The following is a 19,926-nucleotide window of genomic DNA, read 5'->3' on the forward strand; positions in this document are numbered from 1 at the left end:
GAGGTACCGCACAACATGTTAAGTTTAAAGGGTTTATTTTGTATCGTTGTGATATCATTTTACATTTATGGTAACTTCATAATATTTCCACTTATTATTGGGACAACCTGCCGTGTGCAGTCATATTACATGCATTTGGTTTGTGTCAACCACCAGGGGCCGTTACCTTCCTGCCGAAGAGGTTGGAGGTTTCCGCCTTGCACTCCGGAATTATCATCACGCCGCTTGTTCTCGGCCATTTTTTTTACCAGTACAGGCTCCTCGAAACAGTAATTGCAAGACAGCCCCGCTATTTCTGTAAATTCATACGGAATACGCCACTACTGCCAGAACTGTAAGTTTAATTTATTATCGTATATTCTGCATTTTTTGTATTGTAGCGATTACCACCCGTCAACTCGCTAACGCAAAAGGAGCTAGCTGTTGTTGTCCTTCCAGCTAATGCTAGGCTAACTTACTGATGCGCTACAACAGTAAGGTTTACTAATCTTGTGAAGTAAGCACATCGGCATGTGTTCGCCTTACAGTGGTATTATTTTCCCGGTTGCACTTTCATTGTCGGTCAATTCATTGTTATGTATGTACGAAGAGTGTGTCTGATAATCCTAACAAACTACTTGGCTAAAGAAATCTTACACCTAGCTTCCATCGCTAACACTGGTACTAGCTTGTTTATACGATGCCTAACTTACAGTATCGTTAGCTAAAATTAAGGAGTACAAATATCCAAATACATTATCAGTAATCTTAAACAACCGATTGATCTTTGGCTTTCTCAAAGATACACGTGTAATCTGGATGCCGTTAGCTACCATTACTTTGAAAGCAAACTAGGGACCAAGTTCGTCTTCGTCGATACTGTGTGCGCATTGCGACATCGCTAGTCTGTTATTTAAGCCTTGCATCTTCATCTGTTTTAGTGTGTAAAACCTAATGACACCTAATAACACAATAGTGTGATAAAATAAAGCCAACATTCCTAACATAAATGGCATACACCACAGTTGGGTTTAGGTACGTTTATGTTTGTCCCAAATAAGCTCATGTTCAGCTGGCTAACCTTGTGACTGACACAGCGCACAAGAGTGATTTCTATATGCATTTACATTAAATTTATATTTGGTTTTCGCTTAAAATGTATGTCGTATTGGATAAACTTGCTCAGTATAACTCAGTTATTGTGTTGGGATGCCAAATAAAAAATAAGTAAATGAGACATTGATCATATTCATGAAAGGTTATCTTTAATTCTAGAGGAGATGCAAAGCAAATGCCATAGCAAACGTTTGGAATTATAAAACGTGCTGAAAAATACACGTCTTTTCATACTTTAGAAATCTCACTTAAAAGTGGAAAAGTAGTGGAGTACAATTCTGTAGTATATATTTGTGTTATAATGTATTAGTGCATAATAGCATATGCTTCTTCTGTGTCTGCTGCAAGTTCAGCAGCAAGGTTGTTCTGAAAAACATCAGGTCATGTAAACAAGTTAAAATGACTTCTCTGTAACCTCTGTATTTTGGCATTTGGAATTCTGGGGGAGGAATTTCTTGGATACACTACAGAAATTTTCTTTTTGAGTGTAAACAGTTTTCGTTGATCATTGTTATTGGGCCATACCTGGCCTGCTCCAAAGGTTAGAACAGAACCAGGTGTCTAAAATAAAAGATAATTTTAATAATAATAATGATAAATTATTGTTGTTGTTTTATTATGGAATATCTTGAGAAGGGAAATAACACTTTAATATTGTACAGTGTTTGTTGTGTATTTGTGACTAACCTAAGAGAACAAAGTAGTGAGTTGCTGCTGTTAAGGCAATTACTACCTGTAACAGCTTTTATCATTTTTTTCCAGAAGAAGCAGTGATGTCAGACTTCATTGAGAGTGAGGCTGAGGAGTCAGAGGAGGAGTTTGAAGAGAAGGAGCTAAAACCCAAAAAGACCCAGAGATTTATGGAAGAAGATGGTAAGATTTTTCACTCTAGGTTATATGTTATAGTGGTGGGTTTGTTGAACGAATGTAAATTATTTATATACAGATGAAGAGGAGGAAGAAGACACAGAGGATCAGGATGAACAGGGAAATTTACGTGGACTTATTGATGATGGGGATGAGGAGGAGGCCGAAGAAGAAGAACCTCAACGAAGTGCAAGTGGAGGGGGGAGTGACTCAGAGGAAGAAGTAAGGCATCGGCGTAAAAAGCGAAGTAAGTTCTGCAATTATTTTTTATATTTTAGGTGAATTTGCTGCAGATTGTAAACAGCGAGTGCTTTGTCACTCATCACCATAGAATAGAATACCTTTAATGTCCAGCGATGGGGAAATTACCATAACTCATTAGTTACCACCTCTGGTTTACTAAAACACTGTCATAAATGACACATTAACGTTAGCTACAGGTGCCAAACATTATTCATGAATATTTGTTCTATAATAGAAAACAACTTTTCATCGACAGCAGAAATTATTGTTTATAATAACCTCATGTTCTTTTCTTTGCTTGAACCTCTAGTAGTTGTGAAACAACTGATTTGACCAAGATGTGGTTAAAAGGAGCTGTTCATATTTTGTAGCTTTGTCTGATTTGTATCTACGTGAGTGGAAGGAAGTTGTTTATCACAATATTTGCATTGATATGTTTATATAGGGTAGAACAAAACAGGTGGAACAAACTCTGTTCCTATATTTCTACCTTCAGCCCCAGATACATATTGTTTGCATTGCCGTAGGCACAATTCCTAATTTATTCTAAGTCATTCCAATATAAAGGAGTTTTTATAAACCTTATAACTGAGACTTTTCTCTTTGCAGATTACGACGACTATCTGGACGATGATGACCTTGACCTAATTGAAGAAAACCTGGGTGTTAAAGTGAAAAGAAGGGTAAGCCTTTTAAAGTTTATCTTTATCAGTTTGTTTGTGTTGGTACGATGTTTTTTCCTGTCATGGCACTTTTACACACTGTACAATATGCCTAGACCAGCTGTGCTGATATTGTACTTGTCTTGTGTCACAGAAAAAGAAATATGACCGTGTAAAAATACTGGATGAAGAAGACGACGACGAGAAAGACCTTATCGCAGATGAGATCTTTCATGGGGATGGAGAGGGGGAGCTGGAGGAAGGCGAGGCTGTTGATGAGCCCCTCCAACAGGCTGATGATGATGAAGAAGGAGAGGATGAGGAATCAGGTAGCTGGAAAAGCATTAAAAATTTCAATGGCTAAAATATAAAGGTATAATTGTTTTGCATAATTTACACACTTGATTTTAAACAATAGGTGTTTTTTTCCACAGATATAGATGATTTTATCGTTGATGATGATGGTCAGCCCATCACTAAAAAAAGGGGCAAGAAGTTCTCAGGATACACAGATGCGTAAGTGGTTTCCCCTCCAGCTTTTAGCTCTTTGCTTTAATATGAAATGACCTAAGAAATGCAGCGCAGCAAGTTGCCATCTTTAATAAGAGACACCTATTGTTTGTTAACGTCATCTCTCTAAATATTTCCACAGTGCTCTCCAAGAAGCCCAGGAGATTTTTGGTGGAGACTTTGACTTTGCTGACTTTGATGCAGATGCTTATGACCAAGGGGAGGAAGAAGAGGAAGACCAAGATGATGAAGGCTGGGACCGACCCAAGAAACAGACAAAGAGGCGCCTGGGAAGGAAGAGCATCTTTGAGATATATGAGCCCAGTGAGCTGGAGAGTAGTCACATGACTGACCAAGACAATGAGATCCGCTCCACAGACATGCCTGAGAGGTTCCAGGTCTGATCCTTTGTGTTCCATCAGTCGTTTGGTTTATGTGCATGTGCACTGTTGCTACATTTAGATCTGACCATTTCTGCATGATGCGTTGCTGACTTTGTTTGTTGTGGTGTAGTTGCGTTCCATCCCTGTCAAACCTGCTGAGGATGATGAGCTGGAAGAGGAAGCAGAGTGGATCTTCAGACATGGCTTTTCCACACTTACTATATCTATGCAGGTACATTTCCTTGGCTATATTGCCATTTGTTCCAGAAATAGATTTAATTAAACCCACTGTACATCCTTTTACACAAACTTTAAATTTTGTGTGACCTGTGATTTTTCTGTGATCCTGAACAGGAGAGTACAGATTATCTTGACAGAGGGACAACCACAAACTTCAGCAGGAAAGGCCCCAGCACAATTGCAAAGATCAAAGAGGCCCTCAACTTTATGAGGAATCAGCAGTTTGAGGTACAGGGACCTCATGTAATTTTTTGCCTTAAACTGTCTTTCAAAATGCCTCTTGACACACACACACACACACACACACACACACACACACACACACACACACACACACACACACACACACACACACACACACAATTAATTAATTCAGATGTGTTTTTGGTAAGCTGCAAACTTAATTATCCCATTATGTTTTTTTTAAGGTTCCATTCATAGCTTTTTACAGGAAAGAATATGTGGAACCAGAATTAAACATCAATGACTTATGGAAGGTGTGGCAGTGGGATGAAAAGGTAATGTTGTAATATAATATAATAATAATATCTTTATTGCAAAGTTAGAAAGAGTAACAAAAAGCCTTTTGTCAGAAGGAAAAAATTAATGACTTGCACAGATAATTTAAGTTGTTGTTTTTTTCTTTAATTGTCTTTCTGTAAATGACAATTGTCTTTAGTGGACTCAACTGAAGACCCGAAAGCAGAATCTGACACGGCTGTTCCAGAAGATGCAGTCTTTCCAGTTTGAGCAGATTTCTGCCGACCCTGACAAACCTTTGGCCGATGGAATCCGTCCTCTGGACACAGCTGACATGGAGAGGTAGGATTAGATACAGCTGGAGGGCGTTTAGAATTATGTTTTGGGGTTGACTCTCCAATTATGAATGAGAGGTGAATTAACTCAAAGGTGTAAACTTTAAAATGTTACATTGTAGCTAACAATAAACACTGCTCCTATTTGTCACTTCTCTAGGCTGAAGGATGTTCAAACGCTTGAAGAGTTGGGTGATGTATACAACCACTTTTTGCTTTACTATGGTCGCGACATCCCCAAGATGCAAAATGCTGCAAAAGCTAACAAGAAACGGCTGAAGAAGATTAAAGTGTCAGAGGACGGTAAGTTAGCTTTGTGTGAATTAGCCTTTTTTGCATAAACAGCTAAACTGCTATGTTCTTAAAACAGTGCCTATGTTATTTTTGATAGTTCGCTAAATTACATTTTCTGCTGTAGGTGAAGAGGAAGAATTAGAGGTAGAGGAGGAAGAAGAACAGAAAGGACCTGACTTGAAGCTGGCGTCTCGTCGGGATATGTACAGCATCTGTCAGAGCGTGGGACTTGGTTAGTCTCTTACTTGTGTGTTGCGTACAATCGCAGAGTGCCATCACATCTCAGATGCTTTATTCATAGAAGACATTTCAATCGTTAGCCTTAAACATATTTCTATGTTCCTTCCTTACTGCAGATGGCTTGGCTAAAAAGTTTGGCTTAACTCCAGAACAGTTTGGAGAAAATCTTAGGGACAGTTACCAGCGTCATGAGACGGAACAGTTCCCTGCTGAGCCCGTAGAGCTGGCCAAAGATTACGTTTGCAGTCAGTTCTCTACTCCCGAAGCAGTGCTGGAAGGAACTAGGTACATGGTGGCAATGCAGATTGCTCGAGAACCTCTGGTCAGGCATGTTCTACGACAGACCTTTCAGGAGAGGGCCAAAATCAACACTAAACCTACAAAGAAAGGCAAAAAGGTATGGATTCAAGAAATCAGACAGAATACAAAGGTTTTCTATTTTATATTCTTTTACGCACTGAATTTAATACTGTGTGCCATTTGTCTGTAGGAGGTAGATGAGGCACATTTTGCCTATTCCTTCAAGTATCTCAAGAACAAACCTGTAAAAGAGCTGAATGGGGATCAGTTCTTGAAGATGTGCCTTGCAGAAGATGAGGGACTGCTTTCCATTGACATCTGCATCGACCTTATCGGCGTCAAGGGGTAAGTATAATAACAATGCTGATGACCAGTATTTACGGAGGAAAGTGAACAGGAAATGGTCAGGATAGCAGTTTAAGTTCATTGGATTTTGCACAACTGTGGCATTTGAATTATAATTTGGCTAATTAGGCATCACTTCTCGTTCCTTCTGCTTTTCCTTAGATATGCTGGTGACCAGACATATTTTGATGAGATCAAACAGTTCTACTACAGGGATGAGTTCAGTCACCAAGTGCAGGAGTGGAACAGGCAACGAACTTTAGCCATAGAAAGATCCCTGACCCAGTTCCTCTACCCTCAAATGGCTAAAGAGCTCAAGAGCAAACTGATCGCTGAGGCCAAGGAGAGCATCGTCAGGGTAATTTGTGCTACCTGTGATGTCCTCATTTATTCTGTTGGCACATTGTTGTATTTGTGTTTTTCAGAATGCAATATTGTTATAGGTCTGTGTTCCATGAACTTGAATATTATTCTCCTTTTTTCTTCATTTTTCTTTTAGTCCTGCTGCCGCCGGCTGTATAACTGGCTTAAGGTGGCTCCTTACAGGCCAGATCAGCAGGTTGAAGAAGACGATGATCTGATGGATGAAAGCCAGGGCAAAGGAATTCGTGTACTGGGTGTTGCTTATGCGCCTAGCAGGTATGTGTGTGTGTTCATTTACATATGCTAAAGCAAAGTGATTTTAAATTTTTTAAATTTTATAAAATTAGTAATATTCTTTGTCCTTTGCGTCATCGCTCAGGTGTATACTAGCAGAAAAAACACCTTCCTGTTTTTAAGTATATTTTTAAAAATAAATTATTTAATGTTACATGAATATTTAGGTGTGTATTTGTATTGCGACAGGGATACACCGGTTTTCTGTGCTCTAATCAACGGCGAAGGAGAGGTTGGGGACTTCTTGCGTCTGCCTCACTTTATGAAGAGGAGGAACGCCTTCAGGGAGGATGAGCGAGAAAAGAAGGTACAAGCAGAAACCTGTCCTTCTTTTCAGTCAGATGTATTGGCTGTTTCCTTGGCATCATTTTCTGCATTTGCCTGTCTTCCTCAGGCCAATGACATTGAAAATCTCAAGAAGTTTCTGTCCAGCAAAAAACCTCATGTGGTGGCTGTCACAGGAGAAAATCGGTAAGTAAATTTATTCTTTAGTATTTGCCGGAAAGCAACATATGGAACATGACGAGAGTCGAATTGTGACTGTCATGTTTTGTGTGCGCAGAGACGCACAAATGATCATGGAAGACATCAAGAGGACAATCAGCGAACTTGAGCAGGAGTCTTCTCTTCCTCCTGTGGGAGTGGAACTTGTTGACAATGAACTGGCAACGTTGTATATGAACAGCAAGAAGTCGGAGGTAAAAACCTCTGTATAATGAACAGACATTTCACTGAGGGGTTTAAGCTAAAGCAGTCAGCAACAACAGTCGTCTTTTATTCATCATCCTTGACTCTGTTGTCTGTCTGATGTGTCTGCAGGCTGATTTTAGGGATTACCCTCCCTTGCTTCGCCAGGCTGTGTCAATAGCTAGGAAGATCCAGGATCCTCTGGTGGAGTATGCTCAGGTCTGCAGCACAGATGACGATATTCTCTGCCTCAAACTTCATCCACTACAGGTGAGAGGGAGACCAGGGGATGTTTTATAGCTTCTCTTCTGTTATTTGACTTATGTTTTTGTTTCTGTAAAATATTGAGCAGTACTGATGTTCTAGTAAATATAAATATATACTAAACAACAGAATAATATTTTGCAGCTACAAACAGCAAATAATGTGTAAATATGTTTGTCTTTGTCATTAGGAACATGTAGGGAAGGAGGATTTACTCTCTGCTCTTTACTGTGAATTCATCAACCGGGTCAATGAGGTTGGAGTGGATGTAAACAGGGCCATCGCTCATACTCATACTCAGAGCCTGGTCCAGTACGTGTGTGGTTTGGGGCCCAGAAAGGGCTCCCATCTGCTGAAGGTACATATACGTTCTCGTCTCTTGACGTTTTATCCTATGGGAGGGGGTAATGCCTTGTTTGCCTATCTGATAAGCTTTGCTCCTGTATTATTGCAGATTCTAAAGCAGAACAACACTCGGCTAGAAAACAGAACCCAGTTGGTCACCATGTGCCACATGGGGCCTAAGGTTTTTATCAACTGTGCTGGTTTCATCAAGATTGACACGGCATCCCTTGGGGACAGGTTGGTACCATATGTCTCTGCTGAGGCCATGTAGGTGTTTGTTATAGTTCTAACTCTTTAAATGTTGAGGTTAATTACTTGTGTTTTCACCAAACCTTTCTGCGCAGTACGGACTCGTACATTGAGGTTCTCGATGGCTCACGTGTCCACCCTGAAACGTATGAATGGGCTCGTAAGATGGCTGTGGATGCCCTAGAGTACGACGAGTCGGCGGAGGATGCCAACCCAGCCGGGGCTCTGGAAGAAATCCTGGAAAATCCAGAACGTCTCAAAGATTTGGACTTGGATGCTTTTGCGGAAGAGCTTGAAAGACAGGTGTGTGTGGGGGTGTATGTGTGGGTGGGTGGCCTTCCCAGGTTTCAGGAACATGTGAAGTTGAATCTTCTTTTAATTTTTTTCCAGGGTTATGGAAACAAAGGAATTACTCTGTATGATATTCGTGCAGAGCTGAGCTGCAGGTACAAAGACCTGAGGGTTTCCTACAGAGTGCCCAACACTGAGGAGGTCTTCAACCTACTCACCAAGGAGACTCCAGAAACCTTTTATATCGGTAATATTCTGGGCTCTGGCAGCCACAGTAGAAACCCAGCTCCATGTTGCTAGTGGTTGATGTTTTTCTTACTTCTCTTCCAGGTAAGCTGATCACCAGTGTAGTAACGGGCATTGCTCATAGACGACCTCAGGGAGAAAGCTATGACCAGGCCATTCGCAACGATGCTACTGGGCTGTGGCAGTGTCCCTTCTGCCAGCAGGACAACTTCCCTGAACTTAGCGAGGTATCATCATCCGACCTTTCCTTTTCTAACAACTGTTTACCGTACAGCAGACAGAGAAAGGTAGAAATGCGATTTTGTTTTGTGACCCCTCTTTAGGTGTGGAATCACTTTGACAGCGGTTCATGTCCAGGTCAGGCCATTGGAGTGAGGTGCAGATTAGATAACGGAGTCCAAGGATTTATTCCGACTAAATTTCTCAGTGACAAAGTGGTCAAACACCCTGAAGAGAGAGTAAAGGTAAGATGTTTGTAGTCATCATACTTTGCCCTTGGATATTTTTTATTGTCTTTTGTCCTAATCATTACCTGCTTCTCCGTCCTTCAGGTGGGAATGACAGTTCACTGCCGCATCATGAAAATCGACATTGAGAAATTCAGCGTTGACCTCACGTGTCGCACCTCGGATCTGATGGACAAAGCAAATGAGTGGAAACTTCCCAAGGACAGTTACTATGACTTTGACACAGAGGCCGAAGACCAAAAACATGACGAGGAACTCAAAAAGAAACAGCAGCGCACACGTTAGTATATTAGCATGATTCTTAAAGTCTATTGTTTTTAAACAATTTAACTGAAACGACTGTGAAAAATATAAATTTTCATATATTTTGTCATATTTATAGTTTCATGCATTGTCTTTGTCTCTTCCTCTCCAGCTTATATAAAGCGTGTGATTGCCCACCCTAACTTCCACAATATAAGTTTCAACCAGGCAGAGAAGATGATGGAGACCCTGGACCAGGGCGACTTGATCATCAGACCCAGCAGCAAAGGAGAGAACCACCTTACAGTCACCTGGAAAGTAAGACATGGGTGGAAGAGTGGTGTAGCCTTTGTAAATGAGCAGAGAAGCTGGATTTAAGAGTTATGTAAGTTTAGCCAAGCGACTGAAGGTGAAATGTAATTCAACTTTAAGTGTTGTGATATTTCATAGGTGGCTGATGGCATCTATCAACATGTTGATGTGAGAGAAGAAGGCAAAGAAAACGCATTCAGCTTAGGGCACACGCTCTGGATCAATACTGAGGTAAACCCTTGGCTAAATACTAAAACCTATACACCTGCAGATGATTTTAGATGAGACGTTTGCATTGTAGCTTCTTCATGTTCCTGAAAAGTGACTGTTGATTTTCTGCAGGAGTTTGAAGATCTGGATGAAATTACTGCTCGGTACATTCAGCCAATGGCATCATTTGCCCGGGATCTACTTGGACATAAGTATTTCCAGGACTGCAATGGAGGCAGCAAAGAGGTATTTATTGATTACTGGGTGTTTGTGGTCCGTTTTATATTTTAGTTTCTGTACAGTGGGAAAGTACTGTTCTTGTTTCAGCTACCTGTTTAATGTCTCCTTTTTGTTTCGCCCTATCCTTTGCAGAAAATGGAGGAGTTATTGGTCAGGACAAAGAGGGAGAAGCCGACTTTCATTCCATACTTTGTTTCAGCTTGTAAAGATCTGCCAGGAAAGTTCCTACTGGGTTACCAGCCTCGTGGAAAACCACGGTGAGCACAAAGGTTGCATTAAAAGATAAACAATTGACGCCACACTGTTACAAATGACAGGTGGTCATGGGAAGGTCCACAGCTACTGACTCTTTGTGAATCATAGTTAATGTGCCATCACTTGTTAGAGTCTCCCACTAATCTGCTTGAGTCACATGACAACAGGCTTTACATATCAATCATCCTTTATCTTCTTGTCTTCCTGTCAGGGTTGAGTATGTCACCATCACCCCAGACGGCTTCCGCTACCGTTCCCAGATATTTCCCACAGTCAACGGACTTTTCCGTTGGTTTAAGGACCATTACCAAGAGCCTGTACCAGGTATTGAAGCACTAGATTATTTTGTTACATTAGTATATTGTGGTGTATGATCTAACAATTTCTACCCTTTTTTTTAAGGCGTCACTCCTAGCAACAGCAGCCGAACAAGGACACCTGCCTCCCTCAACGCCACCCCAGCCAACATCAACATTGCAGGTGAGTCCTGCTCTTTTCTACACAGATCTGCATTTTCAGCAGCACTCATAATTTACTATTTCCTCACGCATCATTTTCTCCTTAGATTTGACCCGAGCCGTCAATGCCCTTCCACGCAACATGACATCGCAGATGTTCAATGCCATTGCTGCGGTCACAGGCCAGGGCCAGAACCCCAACACCACCCCTGCACAGTGGGGCTCCAGCCAGTACGGCTATGGTGGAAGCACAGGAGGTGGAGGAGGGAGCTCGTCTGCTTATCATGTTAGTCAAGTTCTGATTGTTGACTAATGAAAGATGCCAACTCACGAAATTCCAGATGATTTGTTTTGATATAAACTAAAAAAAGCCACAGGAGTAACGTAATTTCCCTCTTCTGCAGGTATTTGCTACACCTCAGCAGCCGATAGCGACTCCCATGATGACTCCGAGCTATTCCTACACCACACCGAGTCAGCAAACCCTGGGCACGCCGCAGTACCCCGGCTCCACCCCGCAGTCTTCGCACTCTCACGCACATTCTCACCCACACGGAAGCCACATGCCACACCACAGCCACCACGGCCATCACAGCAGCCACCATGGCCATTCGTCCAGCACTCCGTCATCCTCCACCTCATCCAGAGGACGGACACCACAGCAACAGCAGCAGCCGCAGCAGCCAAAGTTCGTATCCCACCCCTTTTTTTTGTTGCATATCTACTTTTTTACCACTAGATGGTGCTAACTTAAAGTTGACATATCTTCAAAGCTAAAAAAGCAGCCCATCAGTCTGTGCCTCTCATAATGAGCTAAAACACACCATTCACTGTCCTCTTTCCCTGCAGGGCAAGCGGCAGCAATGCGTCTGCGGTGGACTGGGGCAAGATGGCGGAGCAGTGGTTGAAGGAGAAAGAAGCGGAGGGGCGGAAGAAAGGCCAGAGGATGACACCGCGGCCGTCGCCCAGCCCCATGATCGAGAGCACGCCCATGTCCATTGCTGGAGATGCCACGCCGCTGCTGGATGAAATGGACCGATAGGACACAGAGGGGGGCGTCGTTACACCCCCTACCCACATTCACCCTCTGTTCTGCTGCGTTGAGTCTGTAATGCAACCCATCAGCCCTTTCATTCAGAAAGCCACTAGGTGGGGCCCGCTCCAATCAGCTGACTGCCCATCCATGCTCACTTCACTTCCTGATAGATTATCTACAGTTTATCAGTTTGGCATGATGACCCATCTCAGTCCTGTCCACCGGTTTCATCTCCTCTCCTCCAGATGATGGCTCTGGTTACATAGTATTTTGTATAGTAAAAATAACACTGTAAATGTCATGCAGAGATGTCAGTACAATGACAAAAAACTTGAAATATCTGACAGCAGTTAGGAAATAGGAAATGGACCTACACAGACTTTGTCAGACAAGCTGTCCTGCTATCTTTATTTTTGTGATTGCTTTTAGTTTAATCCATGAATAGTTTGACAGGGGCACAGTTACGGTCTCCAGAAACCCACTGTCCTCTCCTGCGGTTGGTGGATTTTTTGCGAGCAATTGCCAAAAGCGCTTTGCCAAGCCAGTCAGAAAAGCGAATTTTTGTATGGAATGCATCAGAAAGAATAAAGACATTTTTTCTTTTCTGTTCGAACATTGACGCTTCTGCTCTTCACATTTGTCAAAGCAAACACACGAGTACAGACGTATTGAATGGGAGGGATGAGGCTAATTTAGAAAACGAAGCATGAATCTCCACATCAGCTTTAGTTTCTCATACATGCTGTATTATGACCACCTGACTATGTATTACAGCTTCTGTAGACAAAGTATTGACCTAATTATAACACTGTGGACTCATCACAGGCCACACTAGAGGTCAGTGTTGCTTTAATGGCTGTATAATTCTGAGGCAGTAGAGATGTTTGCTCATACTTTAAATCGGTTGATTTTAACAATCTAACTGGTGAGTGAAGAAACATCGTGTCACATGAGAAGTTTGACAGATTTTTAAAATTTGCTCACATTTGAATCTCTTGTATCTTGTTTGCAGTTGAGCAGGTCTTTTAATTTTGACGTTTGCCACCTTGTAGGACGTGATCTCTTCCAACTGCTGTAATTGAGTCGCAGACATTAAAAGCCACTAAAAGCTTTTTTTATGTAGATGAAATAGTGAAATACATTTCAGTAACATCTTTCTCTAAGCACCACCTCTATGAGCAGACAACATGAAACTGGCTTCCCTCTGTTTATATTCCTACTACTGTATAATACTCTTATTTGCACGCAGCTGTTTCGGTAAAAATAATATCTATATTGGTGTCTAGACAAAGAACATTCAATCTTGTGATTGTTTTGTGGCACTTCTCAGCTGCTCTGCTTCCCCCTTGACTTTTGTTTTCATTTTCCCTACTCCTGTTCTGTTTGCTGTGCCACAGTACAACGGCGCAGCGCTGCTGTCTGGCGTGTGCGGGTATTGTCCCATTATATGCATATGGTTTTAACTAATTATGTTGAAGAGTAAACGTGCATTGTTTCACGTCTCTTGCCAGATGAAGGCGTCGTCTTTCTTTGTGAGGCTGTGATTGGTTGTTGGCAGTTGTGGTGGTTGGAAGTGGTTTCTCTGGCTCTGCTGATGACCTTTTCTACCTGTGATCCCTTTAATAAAGTGTTCATATTAAAACTTGTGTCCTATTCATAATAACTGGGGAGAGGTCTGATAATACACAACACAGTGAATAAATCCAGTTTATTTTCAATCAAGCTGGAAAATAATAATATTAATAGTAATAATAATAATAATTGAAAAGACACATCAGTTGCAAAAGGTTCTACAGAGAACCTGGACCTGTCTCTAGCAAGTGAGGAAGTTCCTCAGATTTAACTTATCACCCATTTATTTCCCTACAAACAATTCCTCCATTTTGGAGATCATGTGGACCCTGATGTCAGAGAAGAGATATGTGCTGTGGGTGTGACCGGTGTCACGGGAGCCAGCGTGTGCATCACATTAGCAGCACAGGCGCATGACGGGGAAGCGGACAAAGGAGCTGGGTCTGTTGCTCACATTTCATCCACAGCAGAAGATGAACGCTGCTTCACGTGTGTTTGTGGGAGCAATGATCTGCCTCCTCTGAGAAATGTTCACACAACCAAGAATGTCACAAAGTTTTATTTGTTAGAGATCTGTCCAGAAGTACAGACATTCCTGAGAGGACACTAATCTGACTGTTGTTTAGAGCCAGTACACTTATTAGTCCATCTCCACAGGGTTCACACATGTACCGTCAGTCCAGCATCAGCATCATCAGCAGCAGTTAGATTTATTCTTAAATGAGGATTCTTTGCCACGTCCGATTTCTGTGTAAAACACAAAAACAAAGCCACTTCTCAACAGGTTTCACAGTTGCCGCCCTGTTTCTAAATCCACTCCACGTTCTATGAACTGAATGGACTCACTGATGACGTCGGCGCCGTGCCGGGTCCCGCTTTTCTCGAGCTCGGACAAAACGTTTGCTTCAAAAGTGAGAGAGGCCACACGGAAGAAGAAATCCCTGACGCTGTCTCCTGGATCGACAACAGAAGAAGTGAGTGAGAGGAAGAGGAGCCGCTCAGACGGCGGCGGCGTGCGCCCACCTGACTTAGCGGACACGGCCCAGTACTCTGCTCTGATTTCCTCTGAGAGTCGGATGGCCTCCTGCTCAATGCAGGCCAGCAGGTCTGGAGACTGGGGAGCGAGACGCGAAGACGCCCAGCGTTAAGAATTAATAAATGAATTCACTAAAGCATTTTTACTTTAGTAAACTCTCACACTGAGATCCTTCTTGGTCCCGACCAGGAACAGTAAAACACTGGACGGGTCGTTTTCTTTCATAGCGTCCTCCAGCCACTCTCTTCACAAACACACAGCGTCCAGGTAACAGGCTTTAATGCTGTTTTACTTGCATTGTACATACATACGTGATGGGATGCTTCTTACCTGGCATGTGCTAATGAGTTCACACTGCTCAAGTCAAACACGACGATAATAGCTGTGGATAAAGATAAAAAAATAACAGGATGTGTGATCAGAAGCCAAATGAAGAGCGTGAGAAGAGCAAACCTCTGCAGACAGATGTTTCATTCACCCTGTGCTCCTCTGTAATAGGTGGAAGCGATGCACTTGAACCGCTCCTGACCTGCAGTGTCCCACCTGAAACGGAGCCCACGCGGCTTTAAACGCTTCCACTTAGTAAGTAGCGTTAATACGTTCATCGCTGAGCAACACACACGGTGACAGACTCACAGCTGCAAACTGAAGGGAACGCCGAGAACCTCGAAGCGCTCCATCTCAAAATCCACGCCGATGGTTGCTTTGTAGCTCCTGTCAAACGCATCCTTGCAGAACCTGACAGGACAAGACAGACAGTCGCTGCTGCGTCCGCTCGGCAGGAAGTCGCTCAAACCCGATCGAGTCCTTACACACGATTGAACTGGGTGAGTGCTGGGTGAGGGCTGGGTGAGTACTGGGTGAGTGCTGGGTGAGGGCTTGGTGAGTACTGGGTGAGTGCTATGTGAGTGCTGGGTGAGTGCTGGGTGAGTGCTGGGTGAGTGCTGGGTGAGTGCTATGTGAGTACTGGGTGAGTGCTGGGTGAGTGCTGGGTGAGTGCTGGGTGAGTGCTATGTGAGTGCTGGGTGAGTGCTGGGTGAGTGCTGGGTGAGTGGTGGGTGAGTGCTATGTGAGTATTGGGTGAGTGCTGGGTGAGTGCTGGGTGAGTGCTGGGTGAGTGCTGGGTGAGTGGTGGGTGAGTGCTATGTGAGTACTGGGTGAGTGCTGGGTGAGTGCTGGGTGAGTGCTGGGTGAGTACTGGGTGAGTGCTGGGTGAGGGCTTGGTGAGTACTGGGTGAGTGCTATGTGAGTGCTGGGTGAGTGCTGGGTGAGTGCTGGGTGAGTGCTGGGTGAGTGCTATGTGAGTACTGGGTGAGTGCTGGGTGAGTGCTGGGTGAGTGGTGGGTGAGTGCTATGTGAGTATTGGGTGAGTGCTGGGTGAGTGCTGGGTGAGTGCTGGGTGAGTACTGGGTGAGTGCTATGTGAGTACTGGGTGAGTGCTGGGTGAGTGCTGGGTGAGTGCTGGGTGAGTACTGGGTGAGTGCTATGTGAGTACTGGGTGAGTGCTGGGTGAGTGCTGGGTGAGTACTGGGTGAGTGTTATGTGAGTACTGGGTGAGTGCTATGTGAGTACTGGGTGAGGGCTGGGTGAGTACTGGGTGAGGGCTGGGTGAGTGCTGAGTGAATGCTGAGTGAGGGCTGGGTGAGTACTGGGTGAGTGCTGGGTGAGGGCTGGGTGAGTGCTATGTGAGTACTGGGTAAGTGCTATGTGAGTACTGGGTGAGTGCTGGGTGAGTGCTATGTGAGTACTGGGTGAGTGCTGAGTGAGTGCTGGGTGAGTACTGGGTGAGTGCTATGTGAGTACTGGGTGAGTACTGGGTGAGTGCTATGTGAGTACTGGGTGAGTACTGGGTGAGTGCTGGGTGAGGGCTGGGTGAGTGCTGGGTGAGTGCTATGTGAGTACTGGGTGAGTGCTATGTGAGTACTGGGTGAGTGCTGGGTGAATGCTGGGTGAGTACTGGGTGAGTGCTATGTGAGTACTGGGTGAGTGCTGGGTGAGTGCTGGGTGAGGGCTGGGTGAGTGCTGGGTGAGTGCTGGGTGAGTGCTATGTGAGTGCTGGGTGAGTGCTGGGTGAGTGCTGGGTGAGTGGTGGGTGAGTGCTATGTGAGTACTGGGTGAGTGCTATGTGAGTACTGGGTGAGGGCTGGGTGAGTACTGGGTGAGGGCTGGGTGAGTGCTGAGTGAATGCTGAGTGAGGGCTGGGTGAGTACTGGGTGAGTGCTGGGTGAGGGCTGGGTGAGTGCTATGTGAGTACTGGGTGAGTGCTATGTGAGTACTGGGTAAGTGCTATGTGAGTACTGGGTGAGTGCTGGGTGAGTGCTATGTGAGTACTGGGTGAGTGCTGGGTGAGTGCTATGTGAGTACTGGGTGAGTACTGGGTGAGTGCTATGTGAGTACTGGGTGAGTGCTATGTGAGTACTGGGTGAGGGCTGGGTGAGTACTGGGTGAGGGCTGGGTGAGTGCTGAGTGAATGCTGAGTGAGGGCTGGGTGAGTACTGGGTGAGTGCTGGGTGAGTGCTGGGTGAGGGCTGGGTGAGTGCTATGTGAGTACTGGGTGAGTGCTGGGTGAGTGCTATGTGAGTACTGGGTAAGTGCTATGTGAGTACTGGGTGAGTGCTGGGTGAGTGCTATGTGAGTACTGGGTGAGTGCTATGTGAGTACTGGGTGAGTGCTATGTGAGTACTGGGTGAGTACTGGGTGAGTGCTATGTGAGTACTGGGTGAGTGCTATGTGAGTACTGGGTGAGTGCTGGGTGAATGCTGGGTGAGTACTGGGTGAGTGCTATGTGAGTACTGGGTGAGTGCTGGGTGAGTGCTGGGTGAGTGCTATGTGAGTACTGGGTGAGGGCTGGGTGAGTACTGGGTGAGTGCTGAGTGAATGCTGAGTGAGGGCTGGGTGAGTACTGGGTGAGTGCTGGGTGAGTGCTGGGTGAGTGCTGGGTGAGTGCTATGTGAGTACTGGGTGAGTGCTATGTGAGTACTGGGTGAGTGCTGGGTGAGTGCTGGGTGAGTACTGGGTGAGTGCTATGTGAGTACTGGGTGAGTGCTGGGTGAGTACTGGGTGAGTGCTGGGTGAGTGCTATGTGAGTACTGGGTGAGTACTGGGTGAGTGCTGGGTGAGTACTGGGTGAGTGCTGGGTGAGTACTGGGTGAGTGCTATGTGAGTACTGGGTGAGTGCTGGGTGAGTGCTATGTGAGTACTGGGTGAGTGCTATGTGAGTACTGGGTGAGTGCTGGGTGAGTACTGGGTGAGTGCTATGTGAGTACTGGGTGAGTGCTGGGTGAGTACTGGGTGAGTGCTATGTGAGTACTGGGTGAGTGCTGGGTGAGTGCTGGGTGAGTACTGGGTGAGTGCTGGGTGAGTGCTGGGTGAGTGCTGGGTGAGTACTGGGTGAGTGCTGGGTGAGTGCTGGGTGAGTACTGGGTGAGTGCTGGGTGAGTGCTGGGTGAGTGCTGGGCGTACAGGCTGCTTCTTACCTGCTGATCAGACACGTTTTCCCAACTGCAACATCTCCCACAACAATGACTTTGGCCACGTTGAAGCTGGTGACATGAAGAGTCATCACTCATAACACACAACACTAACAATTTATACAACTCAAACATTTTAGATGAAACACAGCTGACACAGAGTTTGTGAATTTGATTAAACACTGTTTTTTCCCATGGTGCACTCTGTTTCCTCTCACTCCTGTTTGTGAGCTCTTACTTGAGCGTGTCTGTCTTCGGTTCTCGACAGACGGCGCTGACCTGTGGGTGGAAGCCGTCTTTGGTGTGCAGCGCAGCATGTGGACTAAAACACTGATTGTGACAAGAAGCGAGAGTTAATGAGACTAGAGACTAAGCAGTAAAAGAGAAAAAATGCAAAAAATAAAAAGCAATGTACCAAACTCTAATAGAAGAATCTATTAAATTACTATTGTCTAATTATTATGAAACATCAGCTTGACATTTAACATAAAAACAAGCCTGGCTTTAGTTTCAACTAAAGGCGGCTTCACTCTAGTCATGAAGCAAGATGAAGGTGACCTCACATTCAACAGGACAGTTGTGTATTAGAGTTTCTTACCAACCTTTGGGAGTTCAGTAATAATCCGGTCTTTCTTCACAGGCGGTGCCATCCTGCTGAAGTGGATCAGAGCACACACACACACACACACACACACACACACACACACACACACACACACACACACACACACACACACACACACACACACACACACAGCTTCCAACCTCTGCAAACACTATTTTTATTCACCTTCCAAATACTATTAGTTTTGTCTCTCCACCTCTTCAAAATATCCCCAAATTGAGGGAAGGACACAATTAATGTCTTAGAAGTTTCCCTGAAATAGATTAAATAATGTATTGTTGTTGTTTTCAGTAGTGATACAAAATGCAATGAATATGATTTATTTGTCATTATACAGCAATTGTCATGAAAAAGTTGCAACACTGAAAAAATGTGTCCAATGATGACGACGCATAGAATTAAAAGCAAAAAACTGCAAAGTCAATAAGGGCTAAAAGTAGCTGTAAATACCTGATGCTGCCGAATGGAAAATCCCTGAGCAAAATGTGTTCTGGCTCCGGGGAACGGACGTTTTATAGACAAAAAAAACTTATTCCAGAGATCCAGAGTAAATCGACCCTCGCAGCGACAAACGGAGGCGGCAGAGCTCATGTCCACACAGACAGCAGACAGACAGGGTATCAATGAGACTTTGGACGTCATTGAGGAGAACGAGGAACAAGTACATTGATTATAGGCGCCACCTAAAGGCAACACAAAGTATCATAATAGTTTACGTTTAGGACATTTATGACAAGCCTTTTTTTCCTGAATGTCCATAATTGCGTTGCACAATAAAATGCAATTACTAATATTAGTTTCAGGTTAAAATGACGTCTTTGAAGACTTTTACAAGATAACTTGTCTTTGTAGGTATGTGGAATATACATGGATATATGAAAAGGAATTTTGCCTAGTCAAAACAGTGATTTAAAATAGCTGCAACTACATTTAGACCAGTCAAAACTACAATTAAGATATCTATAATTGAATTACGACTGGTAATATATTAGATTTTTAGATTTTCAGAAAGGTATTTAAGATATCTCTAAAATGTGATGTAGCCAATTATCGATATCTGTACCTGGAATTGTGACTAATCTAAATGGAATTACGGATATCTGTCAGGCGAAACTCAGTTTTGCATAAACGTAAATTCGAATTGTGCCCAGTCAAAATGTAATGTATCTTGTGCAGTAGCACGCAGACATTCTAACGGCTGTGCAGCAGGGGGCGACCGTACGTATTTTGACGTCAGTACGTTGTACGCAACAAAGAGTGACGTCACAT

At 44.0% G+C, this 19,926-nt stretch overlaps 2 protein-coding genes across 3 annotated transcripts; one reads left to right on the forward strand and one right to left on the reverse strand.

The window, feature by feature from the left end:
* The first annotated feature begins 174 nt into the window (after positions 1-174).
* Positions 175-12,567, forward strand: supt6h (SPT6 homolog, histone chaperone and transcription elongation factor). The gene is made up of 37 exons (XM_029174312.3): positions 175-334; positions 1,858-1,968; positions 2,042-2,209; positions 2,815-2,888; positions 3,022-3,196; positions 3,302-3,383; positions 3,520-3,775; positions 3,891-3,992; positions 4,115-4,228; positions 4,429-4,518; positions 4,680-4,822; positions 4,976-5,118; positions 5,234-5,341; positions 5,466-5,746; positions 5,840-5,994; positions 6,157-6,352; positions 6,494-6,633; positions 6,841-6,958; positions 7,046-7,122; positions 7,214-7,349; positions 7,471-7,608; positions 7,793-7,960; positions 8,057-8,184; positions 8,292-8,499; positions 8,587-8,734; positions 8,818-8,960; positions 9,057-9,197; positions 9,285-9,480; positions 9,616-9,761; positions 9,894-9,986; positions 10,098-10,211; positions 10,338-10,462; positions 10,672-10,784; positions 10,863-10,940; positions 11,026-11,204; positions 11,323-11,606; positions 11,768-12,567. The coding sequence occupies exons 2-37, from the start codon at positions 1,869-1,871 to the stop codon at positions 11,958-11,960; spliced, it is 5,253 nt and encodes a 1,750-aa protein (XP_029030145.1). The 5' UTR covers positions 175-334; positions 1,858-1,868; the 3' UTR covers positions 11,961-12,567.
* Positions 12,568-14,069: 1,502 nt separating this feature from the next.
* rab34b (RAB34, member RAS oncogene family b) lies at positions 14,070-19,293 on the reverse strand. Of its 2 annotated transcripts, none has more exons than XM_029174355.3 (11): positions 19,108-19,293; positions 18,635-18,686; positions 18,271-18,362; positions 18,039-18,104; positions 15,199-15,300; positions 15,041-15,105; positions 14,893-14,944; positions 14,725-14,806; positions 14,550-14,640; positions 14,373-14,480; positions 14,070-14,273 (listed from the first exon to the last, which is right to left on the reverse strand). In XM_029174355.3, exons 2-11 carry the CDS (start codon positions 18,680-18,682, stop codon positions 14,221-14,223), a joined length of 759 nt encoding a protein of 252 aa, XP_029030188.1. In that variant the 5' UTR covers positions 18,683-18,686; positions 19,108-19,293; the 3' UTR covers positions 14,070-14,220. The 2 variants fall into 2 exon arrangements, with proteins under 2 accessions (XP_029030188.1, XP_055358055.1); XM_055502080.1 differs by having other exon boundaries at positions 18,635-18,910.
* Between the last annotated feature and the right edge of the window lie 633 nt (positions 19,294-19,926).

This window comes from Betta splendens, chromosome 14, assembly GCF_900634795.4.
Source record: "Betta splendens chromosome 14, fBetSpl5.4, whole genome shotgun sequence".
Taxonomy (NCBI): domain Eukaryota; kingdom Metazoa; phylum Chordata; class Actinopteri; order Anabantiformes; family Osphronemidae; genus Betta; species Betta splendens.